Here is a 23,041-nt window from a genome sequence, read left to right as displayed (position 1 = left end):
GGGGGAAGAAAGCGCTGCCCTGCAGCTGGGTTTTGAAATATGCTGGAGAAATGGCCGAAGCTGAGCGTGTGTGCACCTCGGGGCTCCTATTTTAGCTCGTCAGGCTTTGCTGTGGAGTGGCCGAGGCGTGAACATGCTCCCCGTCCTCCCCTAAGGGTTAAATTTCTACCAGCTTAGCTTAAGTGGCCAGAGGTGGAGATTTTTTTACCTTTATAAGAAAGACCACAGATAGTCGGGGTGGGTAGAGTGTGAACTTTGTTTCTGTATCTGTACAAGGTATCATGTTGTATGGGTTGTGGTATTTATGAGGCTTGGCTACTTCATATATTGGAGGATATATTCCCATTACCAACCCGTACAGTGACTAAATGTAAAGTTTCAAACGGGAAAAAAGCAGTTCTGTAGTTCTAAATGCCATTTTGAAGTTATAAACTTGGCACACTGAATGCTGATTATAAACTGTAGTGAGATAGTCGTGACCTTTGGACCTCTGCTTTATATTTTTAATTTATTTATTTTAACAACATCTGGGATCTTTGCAAGATCTGTAAGTTGTCTTATGGTATCCTACAAAATTATGGTGATCAGTTAGAGGTCATATGTTTCTAGTCCCTCTTAGGTAAGAAATGGCTGGGCATTCTACATTTTTTTGCTAGAATACAATGCAGAGTTGACAGAAAAGTGTTCCCATTTTTAAAAGGGTTTAGTTTTATCCATTTCTCAGAAAAGTTTAAATGCATATTGGTTACTGAGCAAAGTAAAGGGAGTTGCTGAACATCGGCTGGCTGAGGTCCCATTGAGGGGCAACAAAATACGAATTTCTAATATCCCAAGTCACTGTAGTGGCCTTTATGAATTTGGAGAATGAAAGGAAGTTTTGGGGGAACTTACAGTTTTTTTTCACTCAGTGAAGGCTCAGTTGTGTGTTCAGAAGTTTCAGCTAGCTCTTCCTTTCTGCTGGTGTCTGTCTCAGTGGTTTTTACGGTTCTACAGAGTTGTTAGAAAACTCTGCTGAGGTTTCCAGCCAAGCCTCCTCCCACCCCACTACAGAACGGCTTTGTTAAATCAGGAGTGGCACAACAGCAGGCAGTGTTGGTTTTCTGTCCTTGGTAATGTTCACAGTAACTTTCAGTATAGTTGGTTCTGTACTGTTAAGGTACTCTTCAGTGTTTAATTCAGATAATTACTGTGAAATATTACACCAGTCTTTGATGGAGAGAACTTTCATTAATAAGTAACTTATTGAACACTTACAGTTTTTCTTTCACTCTTCATTATTTTGTCTGACTCCTTCATCTGGGTTAGTTCTGGTAATGGATTCGTTTGAGCTTGTTTTGAAACAGCTTTTTAACTTCACAGTTCAATAGACTGATGTGATCTGCAGCAGTAACAGTGTTGCTGTGGAAATCGGAACTTTAGGAGAATAGAATTTCAGTTGAGTATGTGTTCCTCTGAATCCACAACTGAAGATGATTGATGAGATCAACAGAATACATTTGCTATGAATATTTATACATTATGTTGAATATCTCATTACCTTGTGGTGTTCAACAGCTTTGTAAATGATTCCTTGTGTCTCAGCTTTCTCTGAACTTTTGCTTGTTGTCTCCTCTGCGGTAGGAAAAGACAGAATTATATTTGTGACCAAGGAGGACCATGAGACACCGAGCAGTGCTGAGCTGGTTGCAGATGACCCAGATGACCCTTATGAAGAACAAGGTCAGTAGGAAGCAGAAGAACGAAAGTAAAGAGTGATACATTACATATATCATATTATCACAATCTTAAAAAACAAGAACAACAAAAACCAAACCTTGTGTGAAGTAGGAACAAATTATTCACTCATTTTTTAAAAACAGAGAGCAGCTGGTTATTCAGTCGATAAAAACTCCAGACTCTTAGCAGTTTTAACTTCCAAATTAGGACATCACAAATGACATACTTTCCTTACAATTGGGTTTTTTCCCATACTTTAAATGATCTTTCAAAGTGGCCTGTTCAGATACATCAGTTGATGGCTTATAGTTTTGGTTAGAGTCAGAGATACCCAGAAAAAAAACTTTTCCTTCCTGTCTTTTGTTAACAAAATTAGAACTTGGCCAGTGAAAATTGTGGTTGTTTTTTCACTGTTTTAAATGCCAAAGTGCAGTTTTCAAAGGAGCTGAAGTCAGTTACATCTCACTCTCATAGTGAGTTGCTCACCTGCCTTTGTGCAGCTGAAATTGCCTGATTTGGTGATCTCTGAAGATCCGATTTAATATAAATTGTATCTAATGAATCCTGTGCTGTACTAGTAGCAATACGATCAATAACTAGTAGTTAATATTTCAATGACACATGACAGGTAAGTTCACATTACTCAGTTTTCAACTGTAACCATCTTGCCTTAAAAAGATATAAATTAAAGTTTTCAGTGAAGATTGTCGTTCTTATATGAAGCAGATGTAACCTGCACATGGAGATTTAAGAGAGCAGAATATTTCCTAGATCAAGGCTTGTAATACTCTGAGTGAGCAAAGCATATTTTAGGTTGTTTCTAATGGGTAAATGAAATAGCCTTCCTATCATGATTAAATAGATTTTGCCCTAGGTTAATAAATTATCTGGAACATCCGTGAATTTGGGTTAACATTTTTTTCTAATTGCCTTTATGCCTACAGGTCTTTTGGCGTCTTCACTTTATGTGAATTCATCTCATTGCTTTCAGCTCAGCTGAGATTGGAGTAAACTTAATGCTTTTTGAAATTTTGTTGGGAAGTACAAGTTACGCGAGCGGCTCTGTGACCTTTAGAGGGCAGTATTTAAGCACAATTTAGCAGCTGAAGCTGGTCTGAAGTGTAATTTGAACCGTATCTTCCTATGTCATTAAAAGAACTTTTTTCATGCACAGATTTGTGTTGAAATGATTTTGCATTTCGCTGCCTATCATGGCTTCATTGCAACTGTATGTAGTCAGTAGATATATCTAAAAGTTTTGCGTGTTAGCAGTGATGAGTCTGTTCAGTTTCATAATGACCCAAATGAGAACAATGAGAGAATTTCCATTTCAGAAAGGTTTTTAAAAGCTGTAGTTTAATATCTGTCAGGAATTCTTCTACCTCTTACTTCAGGTAGTTTTTTTTCTCTGGCTAAGACCCAACACCCAAATTGCCTGTTTGGTGGAAACAATCTATGCTTATCAATTTATCATCATATTCATTGTGGGAATGGTGTGTCAGGCCCTAAAGATTTCAAACAGAGACTGTTAGTGGCACTTATATCTGTTACTGCCTTGACAAGGATGGAAGATGAACCTACAAATGATTCACGTGAAGTGGTTCATCCTTAGGTGGAAAAGTGTCTGAGGAGAGCTCATTTTTAAGAGTGTTCCTCCTGTCAGTATGCTGTGTGGAAGTGAAACAGAATCAGAGTTTTTAATTCCTTTCTCAGGCAAATTTAAAATCCATTATTGGTCTGTTAAGTGAAGAGTTAATGGCCTCTGATGATCAGATGGTGGAATTAATTTCCCCATTCCTTTTCTGTGGCCTGTGGCTTTCTGTTTCCTCTGACAAACTGGAGACTGCTTGCAAAAAAAAGCAAAGAAAGTTACTTTTTCTAAATACTACATCTGGAGAACATACAAACCCTTGAAGATTTTATCATTTGCTGAACTGTTAAGTCACCTTGTGTGGTGTACAGCTAAACCAAGTGGCTTGCTGTTTAGCTGAGTAAATTCATGTATGCAATCTGTATTGATGTTATATGTGGTTGTTTAAAGTTTGCCTGTCTTCCCCCTTCTAATCATTCGTGGTCTTTGGTGCTAATTAAATATTCTGTTAGTAAAAGGTGTCTATGTAGCAAAGCATGTGAATTCATATTGGTCCTATAACTAAGCATCTATTTTTGACACTGGCTTTTAAAACAAAAGGGAATGGTGCCTTCTTAGATCTAGCATAAGAGAGACTTACTACAAAACCTCGGGATGTGAACATAGAAAATGGTTTTCTTGGTACCTCTGAAGAGGGGATTCTCTTCCTTCTGTCTCATGCCCCATCCCTCCACCCCAAATTATTTTTCTGGTTGAACATGTACCACAAGTATACAGTCTTGTGCCATATATTTGAGTAATAAACTAGCCAAATTTAAACCAGCCCCTTCTTTCCTGTTTAAATGCCATATTCATTGTTTCCTCCGATGTGTATTTTGCTGGATATGGAAGGACCATGATGAGGAGAGGTGGTGGGTTTTTTGTCCTAGCAGTCCTGTATTTACAGCATGTTAGAATGCTTTCTTCCTGAACTATAGAGCAGGGGAGAAAACAGGAAGCCAGAAGCTGGTTATGTCAGAGACACCTTAGAGTGAAAATGTGTGTCTGTGTGATTCAAAATGAGAAATACTGTTTAAATATTGTTAATAAGTTTGACTTGAGTTTTTTGTTGGTTGTTGGCTTTTTTTCCTTAGTGTGTGGTTCTCCAAAAACTTCTCACTTGGACGATCTTGGGCTACAACGTGTCAGATCAAAACAGAAACAGTTGACATATCACAGAGTGTAGCTGCATCCGATGGGAGGGAAATTTGTGGGCAGGAAGGGCACACGGGCAAAATGTTTCCGAATGTGTTGAAGTGCAGAAGCTCTGGCTTGTGTGGTTTTTATTTGAAAGAAAATTGGAAAGGGCTTTGCTGTATGTTAAGTAACATTCAGGCTTTTCTAATTTAGCTTCTGTGTTGAATAGAAGACTTGGTTTCCAGTGCTCAGCTTCTGTGACTTAATTAACTATAATGACTCTTTTTATCTTTTCTGCTGTGCTAGACACAGAACAGTCATATCTGGAAGAGAACAGATTTATTATATAGGTATACCTTGATCTGTGTTGTCTTCTAACACAGCTGAAAGTTTTATTTGAAGTTTTGTAGGGACCTTCTTCATCCTGAAGATAAACATTTTTGATAGTTCTTATTTTGCTTTGGGCATTAACAGACAACAGTCTCTGAGCAGTCTGCTTTAGTCAGTAGATCACTCAGGAAAACTTGTGCTTTGTTTCCTTTGGGAGAAAATAAACTAGTATAGTATTCTTTTTTATTTCTATCAGTTATGAGATGTATTTATTTATTTTGTTCTATCAGTTAGGAGATTTTGGAAGGCAGAATGTTAATGGCTCACTTTAAGCTAAAAACATTGAAAGAAATAAAGTCACGTGAAATGGGAAGGCAGATGAACCAAGGTAGGTTCAAATTAGCATTTCCTATTGCAGCGCATCTCAGAGTTCACTGTATTGTGCTTTTTAACAGCTGTGGCTGATGGAAACAAGAATTCATTTGCAGCAGTTTTGAAATAGTATTCTCACTGTAAAGCTTGTTCCTGGTCTTACGTGTTGCAGGTGGAAGAATTTAAATGTGAGAGAGCTCTAGTTTTCGTTGACATCTTTGCTCCCATCAGTTAGAATAATTTCTTATTTTATTAGGCTTATATGAAGTAGGCACTGGTGAGTCTTATGCATGAAAAGTAATTTTTATTAGTATCACAGCTGCGGTAAGAGTCAGCTAAAAGTGCTCATGGAATTGCATCGCAAACACAGGTGGTTGCTGTCCTCTCCCTTCTCTGTTTTTCCAGACTTGTTCCTGTCATCTTATTTTAGAAATAGTTTTGAAGGGGTTTCCACAGAGGACTGATGAAGCAAAAACTAATTATTTTAAGAAGGAACTTGGTGAATGATCAGATGTACAGGACTGTGTATGGCTGTCCCTTTCAGTCTTGCTTCCTCTGTGCCTGTTATCTTACACTGCGAATCACTGACAGATAAACTTGTTAATGGAGCACTGGTCATATAACAGAAGAAACTTTTCTCAGAACAGTGGGATTTTGTTACAGCAAGTACAAGGACAAGTGTTGCCATAAATGCAGATGTTAATATCATGATGTTAACATCCATGATATTAACTAGGAGAATTCAGGTGGTGTGATGGCAGCAGTTAGTTTCCAATGCAAGCCTTGATCTGCTATGTTGTATACAGGGTTGTTTACTTCCCCAAGTGCAGGCTCAGATAGATTATAATCCACCGGATCAGTGAAGTTCAGGCTGAATTTGAAAGTAATTTTAATTAAAAATAGTAATCTCATCTATTGCAGACTTTGAAATTCAAGGAGAGTGATGGAGGAAGTCTATTTCTGTTTTAATTGTGTTCTAAGCTAGCTGGTACCCATTGAAGTGTGCATTCTGCTGTAATTATCAGTGAGGAAATGCCATATTCATCTGTATTTTTGGTTTTGTTTTTGTAAGCATACTTTCTGTGCATATAACATCTGAAACTGGTGCTATTTTGCTGATCAGACAGATGCAAATCAATCCTCAGGTGATATGCAGGAATGTATTGTCTATGGGATAACGCACATTGTTACAATTTGCATGCTTACAAGACAGTTCTGGTTCTAAAAGGAACCATTGATTTTTAAAGAATAATTTTACAAGTAATTTTACTGCTCTGGTGTCTTCAGGAACATTTCAAAACTCTTCATGTAATTTTTCTTTCTGAAGTATTGGAAAAATGACTGTTTAAAATGATTGGTTGATGTTAGTGAGAAGGAGTATAGGACTTCAAAATCTAGTTTACAAAGCATGCCATATTTCTCCTACACTGTATGATCAACGTGTTTCTGCTTTCTGTCATCCTTGGCAATAAGGAATCTGGCACCAGGCATCCCTTTCCTTGTCTCACAAGTTCTGCTTTTCCTCCAGGCAGCTAGAAATGTCATGATGCACTGTGCTGGGTATATCTTCTCAGTACAGTGATTAGTAGAGATATTTTACAAAAATACCTTGCTGAAGAAAGCATGATCTACAAAAAATGGCTGTTACTGTAGTTGGCTAAATCGTGCTGAGGAGGCTATTACTTTCTGTAATGAAAAGGAGATTGATCAACACTGAGATTTCACTGTCTCAGTGTAGTTTTCTGCTGAACTGCATCAACTGAGTTACAGCACATCGCTGATTAATTGCAAATCAGAGTAAATTTTTCATTTCTTTGAATATAGCAATAAATACGATTGAGCTGTCTTTGGTCTACCAATATGTAAGATTCATGGTGTTGTGGGAAAGTACTTCTAAGTCCAGGTTTATGGCACATGCTGTTAGCTTATGCAGACACTCAAGCTGGAGATGAAGTTGGGGAATTCTGCTGGAGAGGAAGAGAGCAAGCAAAGTGAAAAAGAAACCAGCTTGGATCACGGCACAGTATTTCTCTTGTGAACATAACTACACGTATATTTATGCGAAGCAGAGAAAGGGAATGGAGATGCAATATAGAGCAATATATTAGAGACTCTAGAAGCTTACACAACCAAGTCTGTTACATTACATTTCTATACCTGACTGTTTAAAAGATTTTCTAAAGCTCACAGGGAAATTGATTTTTCTGGCTTGCTGCTTGGACTTCAGTGTGCAAATCAGTGGATGCCTGAAGAACGTGTGCCCATTTAAATCTTCACCTTGCTATTCCATCACTGAAATATTTTTGTGATGACTTTAACTGTTCCAGAGCAGAAATTTCCAGTTTATAGTCTAAAGTGAGACCTACTTCACTTTCATTTGTGAACTATAGGGGAGTTTGGTCTCTCAGAACCAGACAGGCTTGGCGTGCTCTTGCTGTTCCTTGTGTTCTGTGGGATGTGACTTAATCTGTGTCTTACAAATAAAGTGCTGCTTGTTTTTGTAATTCTGGTTTTCCAGTTCAAATTTCAAGAGGGAAAGTTGTAGGTTAGTATTCCAGGGTTCATTTAAAACAAGAACAAAAATGCATCTATCCAACTTGATTTAAAAGAATTCTAGTCTTAATACTAGAATTAAATTCTTATCACTTGTAGGACGTGATTTTAAGGCTTGCATTTTCACTTGACAGAGTCTGACAAGTGGGTTGAGATTACTTCAGTCTGTTTTGCATTTTCCTTAGTGCTTTGTAGTCGAGGAAGAAACTTAATTCAGGCATGGAGTTACAACCAATGTCACTTGTGCTCATAAAGGATCATGCAGATCAGAGATGGAAACACCCTTGAAGCTACAGAACTAATATGGCATTATCAGTGCTTCAGCTTACACCTGCAACCTAGCAGCTTTCACTGAATGAAGTCAGTTTTTGGAAGGAGCATTTAACTTTTCTTCTCTCTTGTTTGTTCAGGTTTGATACTGCCCAATGGAGATATCAACTGGAATTGCCCGTGTCTGGGTGGAATGGCCAGTGGTCCCTGTGGGGAGCAGTTCAAGTCGGCCTTTTCTTGTTTCCACTATAGCACAGAAGAAATAAAGGGGTCAGACTGTGTGGACCAATTTCGTGCCATGCAGGAATGCATGCAAAAATACCCAGATCTTTACCCTCAAGAGGATGAAAATGAAGAAAAAGAGAAGTCAAACAAAGATTTGGAAGCTGCTTCTGTGGAGGCTTCTGCTGCCAAAGAGGAGAAGGGCTCTAGCTAATGAAGATGCAAGGAGGCTGTTGTCTCCATTTCTCATTTCTAGAGACATGGACTTTTGCAGTATGTCTGTCTTTTGAGTCGTCAAGAAATGTTTCGCCGCTGTTCCATACACTGTATCATAGTAAATAATTTATTGCTGAAGGAGAAATCTCAGTGCTAGAGCCTTGCAGATAAATACTGCAGAAAGAACCAGTGTATGTACGTGTTGTATAACCTGCTGTCAGGCACAGTTAATACTGTAACAGCTGGTTTTCACCCTCAAGTTCTCCTTGAGTTTTGACTTGAATAGCATCTTTAAGTGTATATAGCTTTCAACTAAAATTCCACTGACACACCAGGTCTGTCTTCATTTCAGTATGTTCTAATCAGTAGCTGCTCTTTTTTAATGTGTTCTGTTCAATTAATAGAAATGCATTAAATCATTGTTTTTCCTTAAAGATTTTTTTGTTTTTTACCAGTGTGATACAGGGCACTGAAAAATGGCCTAAATCTAAAATCTGTAAAATAATTTCAAATGGTCTTATTAGATTATGGTTGCATTTTACTACCAGCATCAGGTAAGGACTGCCAGAAAAATGTTGAAAACGTATCTCTGTTGATTTCATTTACTTATTGTGATGGCTTTTGCTTTTTTAAAAATGGTGGGTTGTACAACCATTGATAAAGATGAATGGAAAGAATGTTTGTCACTGCTTAAGTTTTCCTCTGAAACCCCAGAGGTTTCTGTGTTCCTTTAGTTAGTACCTGCTCCTTCAGTTCAGACAGGCTTTTGTAAAATACTCTGAGAATACACTGAACATGTTAACTGGTGTAATGATCTCAAAACAGATACTGTGACTTAAGTGCATATTAAAAAGCAAATACTTTTTACCTTCATTGAAAGCTCCTGTTTGGTGTGGGTTTTTTTTCTTAACACTGCTTGGGTTTGAGATTCTCTTCTGAGTTATAAGCAGGCTTTGAATTTGTGGGTTGTGGAGATCAGTTGCTTCAACTTAGCCAATTTTTTATTCTTGTCCCATTCTTTTCTCCCCAGCCCCAGGCAGGAAGGCATAAAAAATGTAAAAGTAGCCACAGTAGACTGTGAATCATGAACCAGCACCTCAGAGGACCTAAACAGGTATTAAAATATTTCAAAATTACTTCAGAGGTGCAAAGGCCTTAATAGTTAAATACCTGTGGATAAGGGAATGCCACAGTGGTTTTCATTCCTAAGAAAATATAGTCTGTGAGAACTGTGTTACTGAACAAATTGTACCTGTGGCTTCAGTAACTGTTCATTGCAGGGTTGGGGTTTTTGTTTTTCTCTCCTTATGTTTTGGCTAAATTAACCAAAGCATAAAAAGCTGTCATGGCAGTAATGCAGCCAGTGAGTGTGGTAATGTTTAAACGCTTGCCTGTCTCCGTGGGCAGCAGTCTTGAGTGCTCAGCAACGTTGCTTCTATTACAATGTTTTGGTATCTTGCTGTTTGCATAAGTTATTTAAGTGTTGGTGATGATGCTGCTGAATGTTTGAGGGGAATTTCTAGTAATTTTTCCAGTGTGTTTGAGTTGTTTATATTTCAGTACAGCTGTTGGATCCTCAAAGAAAAAATTGTAGGCGCTTAAGTGGCTGACAACTGAGTTGTGAGGGCATGGATCGTGCACGGAGAGCACGTACTCGGCATCTCTTTGCTTTTAAAAGAAACAAAGTATGACAGAGCCGCTCAGAGTGACTCTTTCAGGCGCAGGAAGACAAATGCCAAGTTAACCTGAATAATGGGCACAAAAGCAGCAGTGATAAACCTTGGCACTTAAGCAGTTGGACCATGAAAATGAAATCTTAGGCAATCAGATAAATACTGGGCACCAAATAAATAAAAAAGCCAACATATGCCCCCAAGCTTTTGGTTGTTCAAATAGAAATCAAATGCTTGTGAAGGACCAAGAGGCGTCTGTGAAAGGCTGTTCAGTTCTAAGAGCAGTTTGCCTCTTAAACGCATTTTCAGAATGTGTTTAATAGTTACTGATTTATTTTTTTTCTGCTTTTCTCTGCTGTACAGCCGACCTGGATTTCAAAGACCTCACTTTGGCTTGAGTTTAGTGACTTTCTTAGAGAGATGACCTTACTTCAGGTGCAAAAACTACCTTTTTTTTCCTCCTTCCCTGCAACAGGAATGATGTATGCAACAGACGGAGCTGTTTATCTTGCAGTTTATTTGAAGAATAGGTAGATCTGGGGATCTGGCAGGGCCATGTTGGAAACAAGATCCATATCCTACGCAGTTCTTACTGAGAGCGTCCTTGTTAAACCTCACGGCGATGTCTCCTGTTCATCCAAGGCACTTATCTGATCACACCTCAATGGATCTCTTTGAGGAAAGTTGTTACCTAAATGGGTAGAAGCTACTTTCTTACTCCTAGGGAAGAAAAAAAAGGATATTATGTGCTTCTTCGACTCTTGTTTACTTCTCGTTAAAATTCTAGCAGTGTTGGTGTGGGACGGAGTAGAGAAGCTACCAACAGTTTGTCGTTTATTCTTAATCAGCTCTATTCAGTGGATATGACTTCATTTTGTTGAACAGCACCAGCCTGTCTGCAGTTGGTTTTCAATGGCTTTTAACCCCTCTGAAGCTGATGGTTTGTTACTGCCACTGAGAACTTAAGAGGAGACCCACCCAATAGAGGAAGAGTGGAGAGGTGCAGCAAATATTATAATAAATGTTATAATTCTTTCCCACTAATTCATGATAGTACCTAAGGTGGTTCATGGATCGGTGTGAAGTTAGTTAAAATGTCAAACTAGGTAATTTGGTAGTGCATTCATAGCTAGAACATGAGGTTCTCAAGGCCTGAAACAGTAAGATGCTAATTTTTTTATTGATAAATAAATATTGATGTGTCTTGTTACTATGAAGGTCAAGAAATAGCTTAGAGACTACTGAAATGTTAGTAAATGTAATACATACCTCTTTCTACTAAGACACCATAGCAGCTCAGACTGCTCTATTAACGTGCTAATAGTGTTAGGAAAAGCTTGCAGTGGGTTTTTCCACCCGTCACTGCCAGAAGCGCAAGGGTTTATGATTAGAGCACCCTGTGGGTTCATCTGGTGATTCAAGCTGGAAAAACCTTTTCATGCATTTAGATCCACTGAAAGTAGCCCCGTACAGCACACTGCAATGCTTGGAATATTGCTTATACTTTTGCCATTTGGTAATTTAATTGAAATTATTAAATATTCTGCCTTGCTTTCCTTTTGCTTTCTGTTTTATCCTCTTCTCATACTTTCCCAAATACTGGTATTGCTTCCTATTCCCCTACAGCCAGTCACATTTTTTCTCATAGGCATTGGCTCTGTTCCCTTACCTGGCATACGGGGCCGTCTCTTCTTTCTCCTTGCAACATAAAGAACCTAAACTAATGAACTAGGATGGACCCAGCTGATTTTCTTCCATTTTGGCCCTGCACGAAGCAAGCAAAGGTTGGCAGAATGTGATCATTGAATGCCATGCCTGTTAGCATTTCCCATGTTGTGTGTGTAGCTGCTGATTTAGAATTGGTTCAGTTGATAACCATTGTGTTTTTATGTTGGGAGTGCGTACAGATGTTATTAGTGGACATTACCTGCACAGTTAATGATTGAAATATCCTCAGTGCTTGAAGTTTTTCTCGTAAAGGCCATGTTATGAATGAATTTGAGTTAACATCTTTAGAGTTTTCAAATGCAGAGGGCCTGAGAACCTGGGTTAGCAGAACTTGTGCTGTACATTGCCCCATGTTGGGCTGTGTTACTTGTCGTGAAAGCACTGCACCTGACATAAAGCACTACTATCTAGTGCCAAGACACAGGGACAGTCTGCTGGATCAAAAGTCTGGTTAAGACTCGGACCTGTGTATCTGAAAGTGGTACCTCATCATGTTTCTCATCACTAAGCTGCAAGACAAAAGAATAATGGCAATATTTATTGTCATTAATGTGTGAAGAATGAAGACTGGGTCCTAGAGGAATGGTTTTCTCAACAGAAGTGTTAAGGTAAGGTAAGAATTTGTACAGGACCCCGAAGAATAAGTGCAAATAGCATGTCAGGTTGCAAGGGTTGGTCTCTGTCAGGTAAGTTTCAGTGCCTTGACTTTAAATCTGGAGACCGACACGGGCAGACTTTTATGTACCCTGAGTTCTGAGCATTTATAGGTAGAGCATCTTGCACCCACCTGTAATGCATTTCTGTTTTCATGCCTTGCATCCTACAAATCCGCTCTGTGTAAAGGAGCAGTTGCAGGACCTGTTAAGTATTTTTTAGATTGATTGCATGAGAATATGTACATACATGCCAATCTCATACCAAATGTACTTTTTTTTTGTATGTTCCTTGGTAGAAAAATAACCTAAAATAATAAATAACCCTAAAATAATAAGGGCTGCCTTATTAGCTAAATGCTTTTCTCCATTTGCCTCACTCTGTGCTAACCGTATTGAAGCAAGAACCTGATGTTTGGAATGTTTGTGGTTTATTCACTTAAAGAGAATTAATGTGCATGTGGTTTGAGGATTGCCTGGCTTAAAATTTTTAAAATAGATCCCAAACCTCACATCAATAGAAGTGTCTGAGTATTTTTAATTGGTATTTTAAGTACCAAAAAAAAAGTGCTACAACATACACATAACAAACACACAAACTTTTCCAGGTCTGTGGGACTTGAAGGAGGACATTGTTCGAATTGTATCAATTTGAAGAAAATTTGCATCAAGCAGCATGTAAATATGATGAGGCAAGGTAAATGTACAGAGAAAACTTACTCTTTATAGCAGTGAGCCACTGCAGAAGAGCAGTGCAGAGGTCGATATCCTTCTTAGCTGTTTGCTGAGAGCAGAAGCTGGGGCAGCATTAGCAATATATTGGTATATTGCTACTGTTTGCTGTGTGGTTGCTATTGCTTGTGAGCCACTGTCTGTTTGGGTGCTGTAGGGTTGTTCTGTGGCCATTTTAAAGATGGGTCCCGTTTTAGACAAAAGAACCACTTCCGTATTGGGCAAACACATCCTTTTTTCCATGTTCGTATTCTTTGTGTTACTATGCCACCTCAGACACAGAGAGGCTCACATGATACATGATTGCAGGCCTACAGAATTAATCTTTTATGCTACAGGAATAGCATCCCTTGTAGTTCTTTTAATTTACTGTGTATGACCTTGTATGCTTGTTTTGAGAAATCTGTAACAGCTTCTCCTAGGAAGACAGTTGTCATCTTGCACGGTCTCGTGTTCATTTCAGGTACCAGTACGCAAGAAAATAACTTTTTTTTCCTTTTCCAAAGTCTCATGGTGATCAGCTTAAACTTTATTATATCTTCTTTAATCAGTAGCTGGTTTAACTTGATCTGTGCAGTTCATTTCTATTTAGATACTTCATTTCAGACAGGCTACCTGGGTTTGTAGCACTGCAGAACAAAGAGATGGCACATGGTGGCTCTGTGTGAGTTGGAACTTTATTCTTTTATTTTTCTTCTCAGAGATACCTGATTCGCAGAAGTAGTGAAACCAATAAAAAGTCAACTTGTGGTGTTGACTCAAAGACTCTTAAAAAAACCTGGGAAATTAGGAGGAGGAGAAGAAATTCGCTGAATATTTTGGGGTTCTCTCACTCCACTCTCTTTATTCTTTGCTCTAAAGTGTGTTTATGTGTAGTCTACTTTTGAGATATCTGAAATGTGTGATAAATTAAAGACCATCTTGTTTGCATACAATGGTGTTTGCATTTGAAAGTGATTCATCACTGTATTATAGTAGGCTCCAAGAGAACACACCAGGGTACCAATGTTCTTGTTCCAAATAGTATTTCTATTAGCAGTAGCTAGAAATGCTTCTAAATGACCATGTTAAAAAAGAACCTTCATTCACAGAAAGGAACTAAGCGATGTTTACCCTCCCCACAAAATAACCAATCTGGCATGAAAAGTGGACTATGGGAGTTTGCTTTAATACGGTACTGACTATAAACCAAAATGGAATACGATCATCATTAAGTAAGATCCCCTGCAGGTACAATGGCCTCTGTTGAAAAGCAGGTTCCTTAACTTAAGTCTAAGCCTACATTTGATTTTCATTTATTCTGAGAGTTCCTTTGAGAACAGACTGTAAATTCACGTACACATCTTTATTTTTATCAGTATTTGAAAGCGAACTAGTCAAGCTTTTTGTTGTGAGATGATTTCTGGAGACAGCAAAGAAAGCAGTTGCTATGCTCTTAATTTCTGTAAGCTGACATTTCAAAATAAGCCAGATTCCTTGGTTAAAAAGTGTTTTATTGCATTAATTAAATGGCTTGCTGGAGATGCCACATTGTTGGATACCGCTTTAGGTAACAACAAATAAATAATGAAGTGGAAGAGGGCAAATGGAGGAGGGGAGATGCTGAAAAGCAGGGAAGAAAAAAACGCTGTTCATGCATTGTTGGAAGAAAAGTGAGGCTTTTATCTTATTAATACCTGCCTGTCATACATTTCCAAATGAGCTGACGATTTTTCTGCTGTTCAATCAATATGAAGTTGAAAGAGAAATGGCAAAAAATGGTAAAAGAGAAGCTGGTTTTTCAGGTTCCCGGTGATAGAGAACAAACTGATGGCCCAAGTTGTAGACTGGCACTTCCATCATTCAGTATTAGGTTTTTCTAAATACTCCATATGCCAGTCACAGTGCTAAATGACGACATCTCCTCTTCAGAGCATTAAAAAATCATAGACATGGACTAGAAATATGCGAAAGGAGCATGTGTGCATGCTTTTTCCCTGTAAGCCCTTGCAAGAATGGACTGACTCCTAATTTCTGCTTTACTTGAAGAGGGAATGTGCTCCAACCAGCTTCATGTGGTTGTGAGTCCTTAAACAAGGGACACAGGTCTTCAACTACAATTTCCTCAAAATACTGTGTTAGGGAATGATTTAAGCAGCCACCTTTGAATTACTATGGGGTAGGGTAAAATTGATACAGAAATAATGCTTTTGCAGAACAGAGCTGTTTTACCTAGAGTGCAGGTGTTACCACTCCTACACTTGTGTGGAGGGAAAATTAATGCTCGGGCACAATGGGAAGGAAGCCCAGCTTCAGTGTCTTAACCTGAAATGTGGCCAAGAGAAATCAGAGTGAAAGCGCTGAGTGCAATCAAATGCCAGTTTGAATGGCCAGGTTGCTCTCACTGTAACTATAGCTACCTCAGTTAATTCGAAGTCCAGCCAATCCATTTACCACCTCCTGCTTCTGCTTTGTAACTTTTGTGGAGTTACGGTCTCAACATGAGGGTGGCTACTGGTTCCTCACGTGTTTTGGCTATTTCATAGCGTAAGGCTTTTTAGTGGTAATCACTGTGAAACCTTTGTGGTGCTGCAGACTGAAGTACTACAGGAAAGAGCAAAATGACCTTAGAGAGCAAGGATTGGATTTGGAATCAAGTTTTAGCCAAGCTGCTTTCCGTAGACCTCGGCACTAAGCACTAATGATAGCAGTGTACATCTATAAAGGTCCTTGTCCCAGAATGTCACGTATTTGTTTCTGTTTAGCAATGGGATAATACTGCCTTCTAGAAAGCAACCCATTACCTTGGTGTAGTTGCAGTCTGGTGTTAAATCAATCTGAGCTCTTTTAAATAATTATTATTTGACATGCTTGTTTAGCATTACTCCGCTTGTAAAGCTGAAAGAAATTGCTGCCTGTTAGTGGTCACTTATAAAGAAAACTACACCCAAGTACTGAACGCATTAGGTAAGCAGCTTATACATATCAATATCAGGCTCTGACCTTAAGTATGGAAGCTCTGATCCATATCTTTAGTTTTGCCTTGTAAAATGATTCTCTGGCCGCATGGGTTCAGGCTCAAACTGAGACTCGTAACCTATGCGTGATGCTCTAGTTAATTTTGTACGATAAGGCTGTGCTTTTTTGGAAAACAGTAGTCATGTCCCAGGTTTTCTGTCTAAGCACGTGAAAGGAGAAAGGATGGTAAATCTGCTTTCATCACTTCAGCGAGGAGCGTGTAGAGTGGGAACGCATGAACTAACTACACCTTTCACTGCGTTGTTCTAAAAGGCCAAGTTCAGCACGGTAACTTCTGAAGCAGAAATTATTTGCACCCGGTTAGAAGAATATCTGATACTTGTTTTCCCAAATACGCTTTCCAGGGTTTCACCAGGCTGTTCATGTTCACAAGGAGTTTGCTGGTCCTAGAGTCTTCTTGGCCTGCTATAAGATAGTCAGTACCTAGTTAAAAAATTAAAAGAAAGGGAAAACTTCAGTAAATAAATAGAAGGAAACAGAACTAAATGCAAAATTTCTCTAATTCATAAGGATTGGACATGTAGCATCTTAGCCAGCTTCATCCCATTTATGCATGTGCAGAGAGAAAAAGTAAGGATACCCCCATGAATCAGGGCATAGTGTGATCTTGGGGCAGGGGTTCAGTCAAACAATATGTTGAAATCTTCAGAACTGCAGTGAGTCGGACTTGTCCATAGCTTTCATTTATATCAAGAGGAAACTGCATTTTGTCCATACCAGGATTGAGGATAGGGCAGGTACATCCCCTGTTGGTCCAGGATTCTGGGTAAATGCTTCTGTTGCTCCGAGCAATTTTCACTTTGCCAGATTTCAGGACCTTCTTCACTTTCACAACAACTTCTGCGTGGGTCCCTTTGTCATGAGCTGATAGGATTCTTGCTTTTATCACTGCCAGAAAACAGATCAAGATAGAGACCAGCAGTGAATTTCTAAATTAATTCTGGTTTATGCTGCTGAAAGGTAGAATTTTATCACTTTGAAAGAGACATGAAGAAACACTGCAGTGTACAGGAAGTGTATTTCAATGCTTGTCCACTTGGGTGTTCTAAATAAATTTGAAGAAGAAAACCTATTTTTTCTGTTGAAGAAGTTAACCGATCCTTTCACAGTGTTACTTCGCAACTACTTTGTAATGGGCTGATGCCAAACCCTTGGAAATCCTACAGAAGCACTTCTATGTATATACAGGAAGAGTGGACAAAACAGACAAACAGCCGACTGACAAACAGTCTGACTTCAGGTGCACTGATTCTAGGCTTTATATTTTGCAGTTTGAGAACTTGTGTTGAGCCTTAACATTGGCCTCTCAAAACTGCTGTGCTGTGGAAAGGGACTGGCTGTTCTACAGGAAGGAAGTCGCGAAGTTTCCCATCAGACTGCAGGCCCCTCACATGGCTGAAATCCCACGATTGCACAACAAACCAGAAAAAGCATTTTTGTTTTGTGGCCCAACATCTGGTTGCCATGATAAATTTCTGCTCCTTTAATTTAACAGGATCCCAGAATTTTTTGGCAGAGTAATCTCATCTACATCAGCCCCACCAGCAGGCTTTGATGTGTCGTGACACAAGCACATCAAATCTTGTCTTATTTCATGAATTTGCCAGTCCTGTCATTTTTTTGTAGCTATTGGCTAATAATATGTATAGAGAGAAGACTGTGAAATTATCATACCTTGAGGGCACGGTACCCACTTACCATAAGCATATTTCATTTGGCAGAAGTCAGCAACGCTTCCAAGCACCTTTTCTTTGCAGACACACTTTTCTAGCAGGGGAACCACAGGACACAAAGGGTTGGAGAAAGGCCAGAGCATGAGAGAGAAAAGAAAAGCCAGTGATACTCAGTTATCAAATTATATGAATACAGCTCCCATCATCGGGAGGGACCTTGAGAGATGCTTTGAGAGTGAACTCAGTTATTTGCAAATCCGTTTCTTGCTAGGTGGTACAGTAATTGTTCTGAAACCTGATCAGCACTGTCAAGTAAAATGGAAGTAATAGAAAGATTTGTAAGAATTGGATCCAGGTGTGAATCATGTAAGTAATAATACCTTTGTTCAATCCCATAATGTAAGAAATGCTGATTCTTGCTGGTATTAAGGCAACATCCCTCTCAGAAAAGTCAAGGTATGCAATAGCTGGTGGCACTATTACCTCTTACAAAGCCATTGATGCTGGTAAGTGCTGACATTCATACATGGCAAGCAAAACCAAGAACTATTTAAGTATTAAAGGGTCCACCTCGTTCTGTAAGCCTACTTACTTAGTAACTTTAGCTGGATAGAGTATACTTTACTCTCTCTCCTAAGCCTTTGTGCCATGAGGAACACTTTACTCTTCAAATCACTTCATTCCACCCCAGAGGCGGTGCATTAAAAGACAGCATATCCAAGTTGGATAGTATAATTGGTTTGGAAAATAACAATATGTGTGGTGATATAGTTCAGATTAGCTGATGTTTCCAGCAGATGGGGAACAGACAAGCTAGAGATGAGTGGGGGAATTTTAAGTCAGGGTAGAGAGAAGAAAGAGCCGACACTGAGAGAAATTCCTAAACGTAATTTCATCCTGGGCTGTACCTGGGTGCCTCAGTGCAGAAAACCCCTGCTCATGGTCGTTCCATTTCCACTCCTCTTCGCTCTCGTTGGTTGACATCTGCACAAGGTCAGGGATTCGTCCCCCAATGGGGATGTTAAAGAATGGCTCATTGTCATAGCTGGAGGGACACACAAAGCAGAAGACTCTGTCAGCACACAAAATGGGTAGGAATTGGGTGTCTGTAGCATGTGGCTGCATCCAGACAGATGAGCTTGCTTTCTGCAGGTTGGGAGTGCAAATAAGAGCAAGACTTCATGCCACATAGAGAGGTACAAGATCTAGGCTTTTATTTAGGCCTTACCACTGCTGGCTTTGCATTTTTAAAAGCAACTATGTATTGGGCCTTTTTTCCTTTGGTTTGTTTCTACTGAATTAAGTCACTCAAACTTAGTGACCACTTGATGTCACTGGGAACTGAGGACACCTGCAGGACCCATAAAACTGCAGTCATTCAGCAAATCATAGGGCTGCTGTACTGATTAATGCATGTTTGGGGTTCAGATACCTGCCCCCTAAAAGGAAGAGGGACACCTTGTAATTCATTTTACCCTGGGCACAGATGACAGTCAAGCTCTCCAGATTCTGCCATCTATTTCCAAGGCAAACAGGTGTATTTAAAGATGCTCTACATCTTTGTTATGGAGTTGCCTGTTATTACTGCAAAGTCGTCATTTCAAGATTGCCTTGGATCATACAATGGAGTTAAAAATGTGCCAGCCACCAAACGGAACCTAAGAAACCTCCTACGATTTACAGCCATCTTTCCAAGTTCTTACGCAGCATCCAATTACCATCACTGCTGCAGTATTTCCCTTAACCTTTCTTTCATTTCACAGCATCCCATCTGAAAAGCGAACGCAAAGGAGGGCTCCTTTACCCATTGAAACAGTTTCCAGTATGCGGGTCGCAGTCTCTGGCACAGTCACAAGGGCGACAGCCACTTTCTCCAAAGCCCCAGTAGCCCATGAGACATCTATCGCAGTTGGGGCCCGCCACGCCTGGCTTGCAGTAGCAGAATCCCGTCTTGGGGTGGCATCGCCAGCTTCTGCTGAAAGTTGCGTTGGCCGAACCCACTGGCTGGCAGGCGCAAGCTATGGAGATAGGGCAAGAGGTGACTGAGAGGATGTGCCCAGGGGTCATCTGGTTAAGTGACATTTTCGCAAGGCGGATAAACTCATGCCCTCTTCCCTACGCTCAGGAGTTTTTAAGTCAGAACTAGTAAACATTGCATTGTCGGTCTACGTTTGTGGTATTATTTTTGATTCTTTTTAACTCATTAAGCACAGCAAAACAAGTACAACTGGGAGCCATTTATCTGTGAAAGTCAGTTCTTCCTTACTGCACAGATCTTGACCATACAGTGGCAGGAAGCCTGCACTGTGTGTTTATTTTTAAAGGATGATTCACTTTTAAAGTGCTTTGCGAAAAGATTCACTAGCATGGATAAGGTAAAAAATGATAGCTATTGCCTACATTGTCTTTCCTGTGAACTCAGAGATCACAAAACCACTGTTTTCTCTGGGGCTAGATATGGTTTATGCAGGTGTTTCATCTGACTTGAAGCATTTTTGGGGTTTCTGCTCTCAGAGTCCACAGATTTCCTTCAGTGTGAGTTCTAAGGGACACATCTCACCGTGCAGTCCGTACCGTATGTGTGAAAGGAAGCTGATGAAAGTTTTTGTACAGGTACAAGAACAGATTTGTTATAGGGAAGATGGACAGGATGAGAGAAGAACTCGAGATGTATTTTACATGTAGCTGGAGATGAACAAATGGGAAGGGATAAAACCCTGACATTTCTAATGCTATTGCCAGTTTGCCACCAGCCTGGCAACTCAAGGCAAGTTGATAGTAAAACAGATAGTTACAGCTCCTGTGGGCAACTCTGCCTTCACAGACAATAAATTGTAATAATCTCACGCCACCAGTACGTTCCCTATGTGACAGCATCAGGGAATGAGGTGGAAAGTAATACAGAGACCATGGTGCAAAGCCAACACAGTTGACTCCTCTCTACCAGGGCAGAGTCTGGCTGAGATGGTCAAGCCCTGTGCTGACAGTTCTGCAGAGTTTAAATACAAGCAATAAATCACTCATTTCTGATATTCAGGCAAGTTTGATTAAAATGAGAACTAAGCTGAACTCCAGGCCTTCGTATTTGAGCTCTTTTTTTTGTGTTAACAAAGCAGCATGCCCTGGCTTTTGCGTGTAACAGAGACTGAAAAGGAGACACATCACTACTTCATCCATCTGGAAAGAGGGCAGAAATAAAAGTCTTGTGGCTAAGACCTGCTTGAACAGAGATTTTCAGTTGAATGTTGGACACCCAAGGTGTTTAGATAGCTTGGATCAGGGGCCAGCCTTTTGGATGCTTATCTGAACCCAACGTGATCTGCAAAGCTTTTGAAGTTTGCCCATCATTGCTTCTAGTCAAACTACTTTTCTTTATGAGCTCACAGATAAGAGGCCAAATGAACACTCTGATTCCACCCATCATTTTCCAAGGGGAAGGGGCAAGTATATGACTATGAAGAGTGTAAAGTGTAGCAGGGACAAATTCACTTTCATCTGCAACTTCGTATTTGATGCTCAAGAAAAGAAAATATCTTTTGAAAATAGTATGAGAAAAAGGGTGAGCAATTTTGTTAAAAGGGCATTTCTCTTATGATCTGCTTACCACGTAGTTATTTTTCTTCTCCGTGCCCTGTGTTCTTTATGCCAATATTTTTAATAATATTATTACACTCTGCTGTAGACAGATCTCAGCCCGTTGTTTTCAAGGGACACTAGCACAATAGCCTAAGGACAGAAAATAAGCGTGCTGTCATGGGCAATGTACTCAACACAATGAGCTGGTTGGCGGATGGCAGCAGGCTCGCCTGTTTGCCACAAAGCAGTCTTGACTTTGGGAGCAAACCCAGGGATTTTGCTGTCAGTTCTGGAGAGCAGGTGTAACGATGAAGCGCTCATTAGCACTGACAGTTATCACAGGCAAGTTCTGATTTGTTGCCGCTCAGCTTTGAATTATTTTTGCCCAGTTATTTTTTTTTTCAGGGCTAACTCCATCTCCCTAAAAGAGGAGACACTTAGTTCCATCCGTCACTGGGAAAATATGAATTTCTGAGATTTGGTGATAAGGAGGGGAGACACACACTTCCTTCACCGCAGACAGGTCTGAGCCACAAGAAGAAAGAGGTTGCCAACATCTGGGGTGGCTTGAATCCAGGTTTCTGCTTTCACTGAAATATCCGCGTATGGATCTACCTGTGGAGCTTTCACCTTTAATTTCTAATATTTCTGCAACTTCTGCATCTGCCTTTAATCCCATCTTTTTTCTGGTTTTCAGGTTTCATCAGTTAGGGTCACATAACAGATGGGTATATCCTTAGCATCGTTAGACTCCCTATCACCAACTGAGACTAGATCCTGATTCATGAAGATTGGACCTTCTCCCATCCAGTCCCTAAGACAAAGTATTACAGTGACAGTGACTGACAGCATTGGCAGAAGCTGATGGGGATTTAGGAAAAAAATGCCTTTTTAAAATTATTTTTTTCATTCTGGGGCTACAGTTGAGGAAAACCAATGTTCCCAAATGACCTGTGGGGCATATTCCCCAACTGGAAACTGGGACGGCTTCTGGTGGATCAGAAAGCAAGCTGAATCAATAAATGTACAACACTTTCAGATGAGTTATACAAGTGGCTTGCAAACGCTTTACTCAGTCTGTGTTTATTTAGCGTTTCAGCTCGGGTGTGTACATTGTCTGGCTTCCAGAGTATTATGGCCAAAATCCCAGTTGTGCATCTAAGGTAACTCCCAAAACCAGAGCCCACATGTCACGTGCTGAAGGGGCAGCTGTTGCTGACTGCGTTTTATCTGTTTAATAGCACCACAGAATCGCAGATAAACCTTACAATTAAAGAAACATAAAAGCGAGTTTCCAAAAACCTCGCTCTTTTACTTTTCCCAGTATTTGACCACGCAGCATCTTTCCCTGCTGATTTTTGCTGCTTTTCTCTTGGCAAACGCTGGTTTTTCTCTCCATCCGCCTCCCTGTCTAACAAAACACCAGCCGACGTGACAGTGACCTTGTTTGTCAAAGGCATCATCAATTATGTTAGGGACGGTGTGCAGACAGTTCTGGCTCAGAGATGGCCGCTTTATTTGGGTCCTCCCCTCGACAGCAGT

The 23,041-nt window shown here is 39.9% G+C and overlaps 2 protein-coding genes across 3 annotated transcripts in view; one reads left to right on the top strand and one right to left on the bottom strand.

The window, feature by feature from the left end:
• Positions 1-1,620: 1,620 nt before the first annotated feature.
• CHCHD4 (coiled-coil-helix-coiled-coil-helix domain containing 4) lies at positions 1,621-8,802 on the top strand (the record flags this gene model as incomplete). The annotated part of the gene is made up of 2 exons (XM_010192936.1): positions 1,621-1,719; positions 8,149-8,802. Coding segments are annotated over 2 exons (395 nt in total), but the record flags the coding sequence as incomplete, so codon positions are not given.
• A 7,734-nt stretch (positions 8,803-16,536) lies between these two features.
• LOC104547307 (netrin-4-like) overlaps positions 16,537-23,041 on the bottom strand; it is a 42,314-nt gene continuing 35,809 nt past the window's right edge. For both annotated transcript variants that reach the window (XM_010192934.1, XM_010192935.1), the window contains 5 exons: positions 19,728-19,941; positions 18,832-18,968; positions 17,949-18,017; positions 16,968-17,138; positions 16,537-16,673 (listed from right to left, as the gene is read on the bottom strand). In XM_010192934.1, coding sequence (XP_010191236.1) covers positions 16,537-16,673; positions 16,968-17,138; positions 17,949-18,017; positions 18,832-18,968; positions 19,728-19,941 — 728 coding nt within the window. The remainder of the gene's footprint in view (positions 16,674-16,967; positions 17,139-17,948; positions 18,018-18,831; positions 18,969-19,727; positions 19,942-23,041) is intronic.

Source organism: Mesitornis unicolor, unplaced genomic scaffold (assembly GCF_000695765.1).
Source record: "Mesitornis unicolor isolate BGI_N332 unplaced genomic scaffold, ASM69576v1 scaffold25729, whole genome shotgun sequence".
In the NCBI taxonomy this organism is placed as follows: Eukaryota; Metazoa; Chordata; class Aves; order Mesitornithiformes; family Mesitornithidae; genus Mesitornis; species Mesitornis unicolor.
The sequence above is the reverse complement of the archived record's forward strand: the minus strand, read 5'-3'. Positions and strand labels throughout refer to the sequence as shown.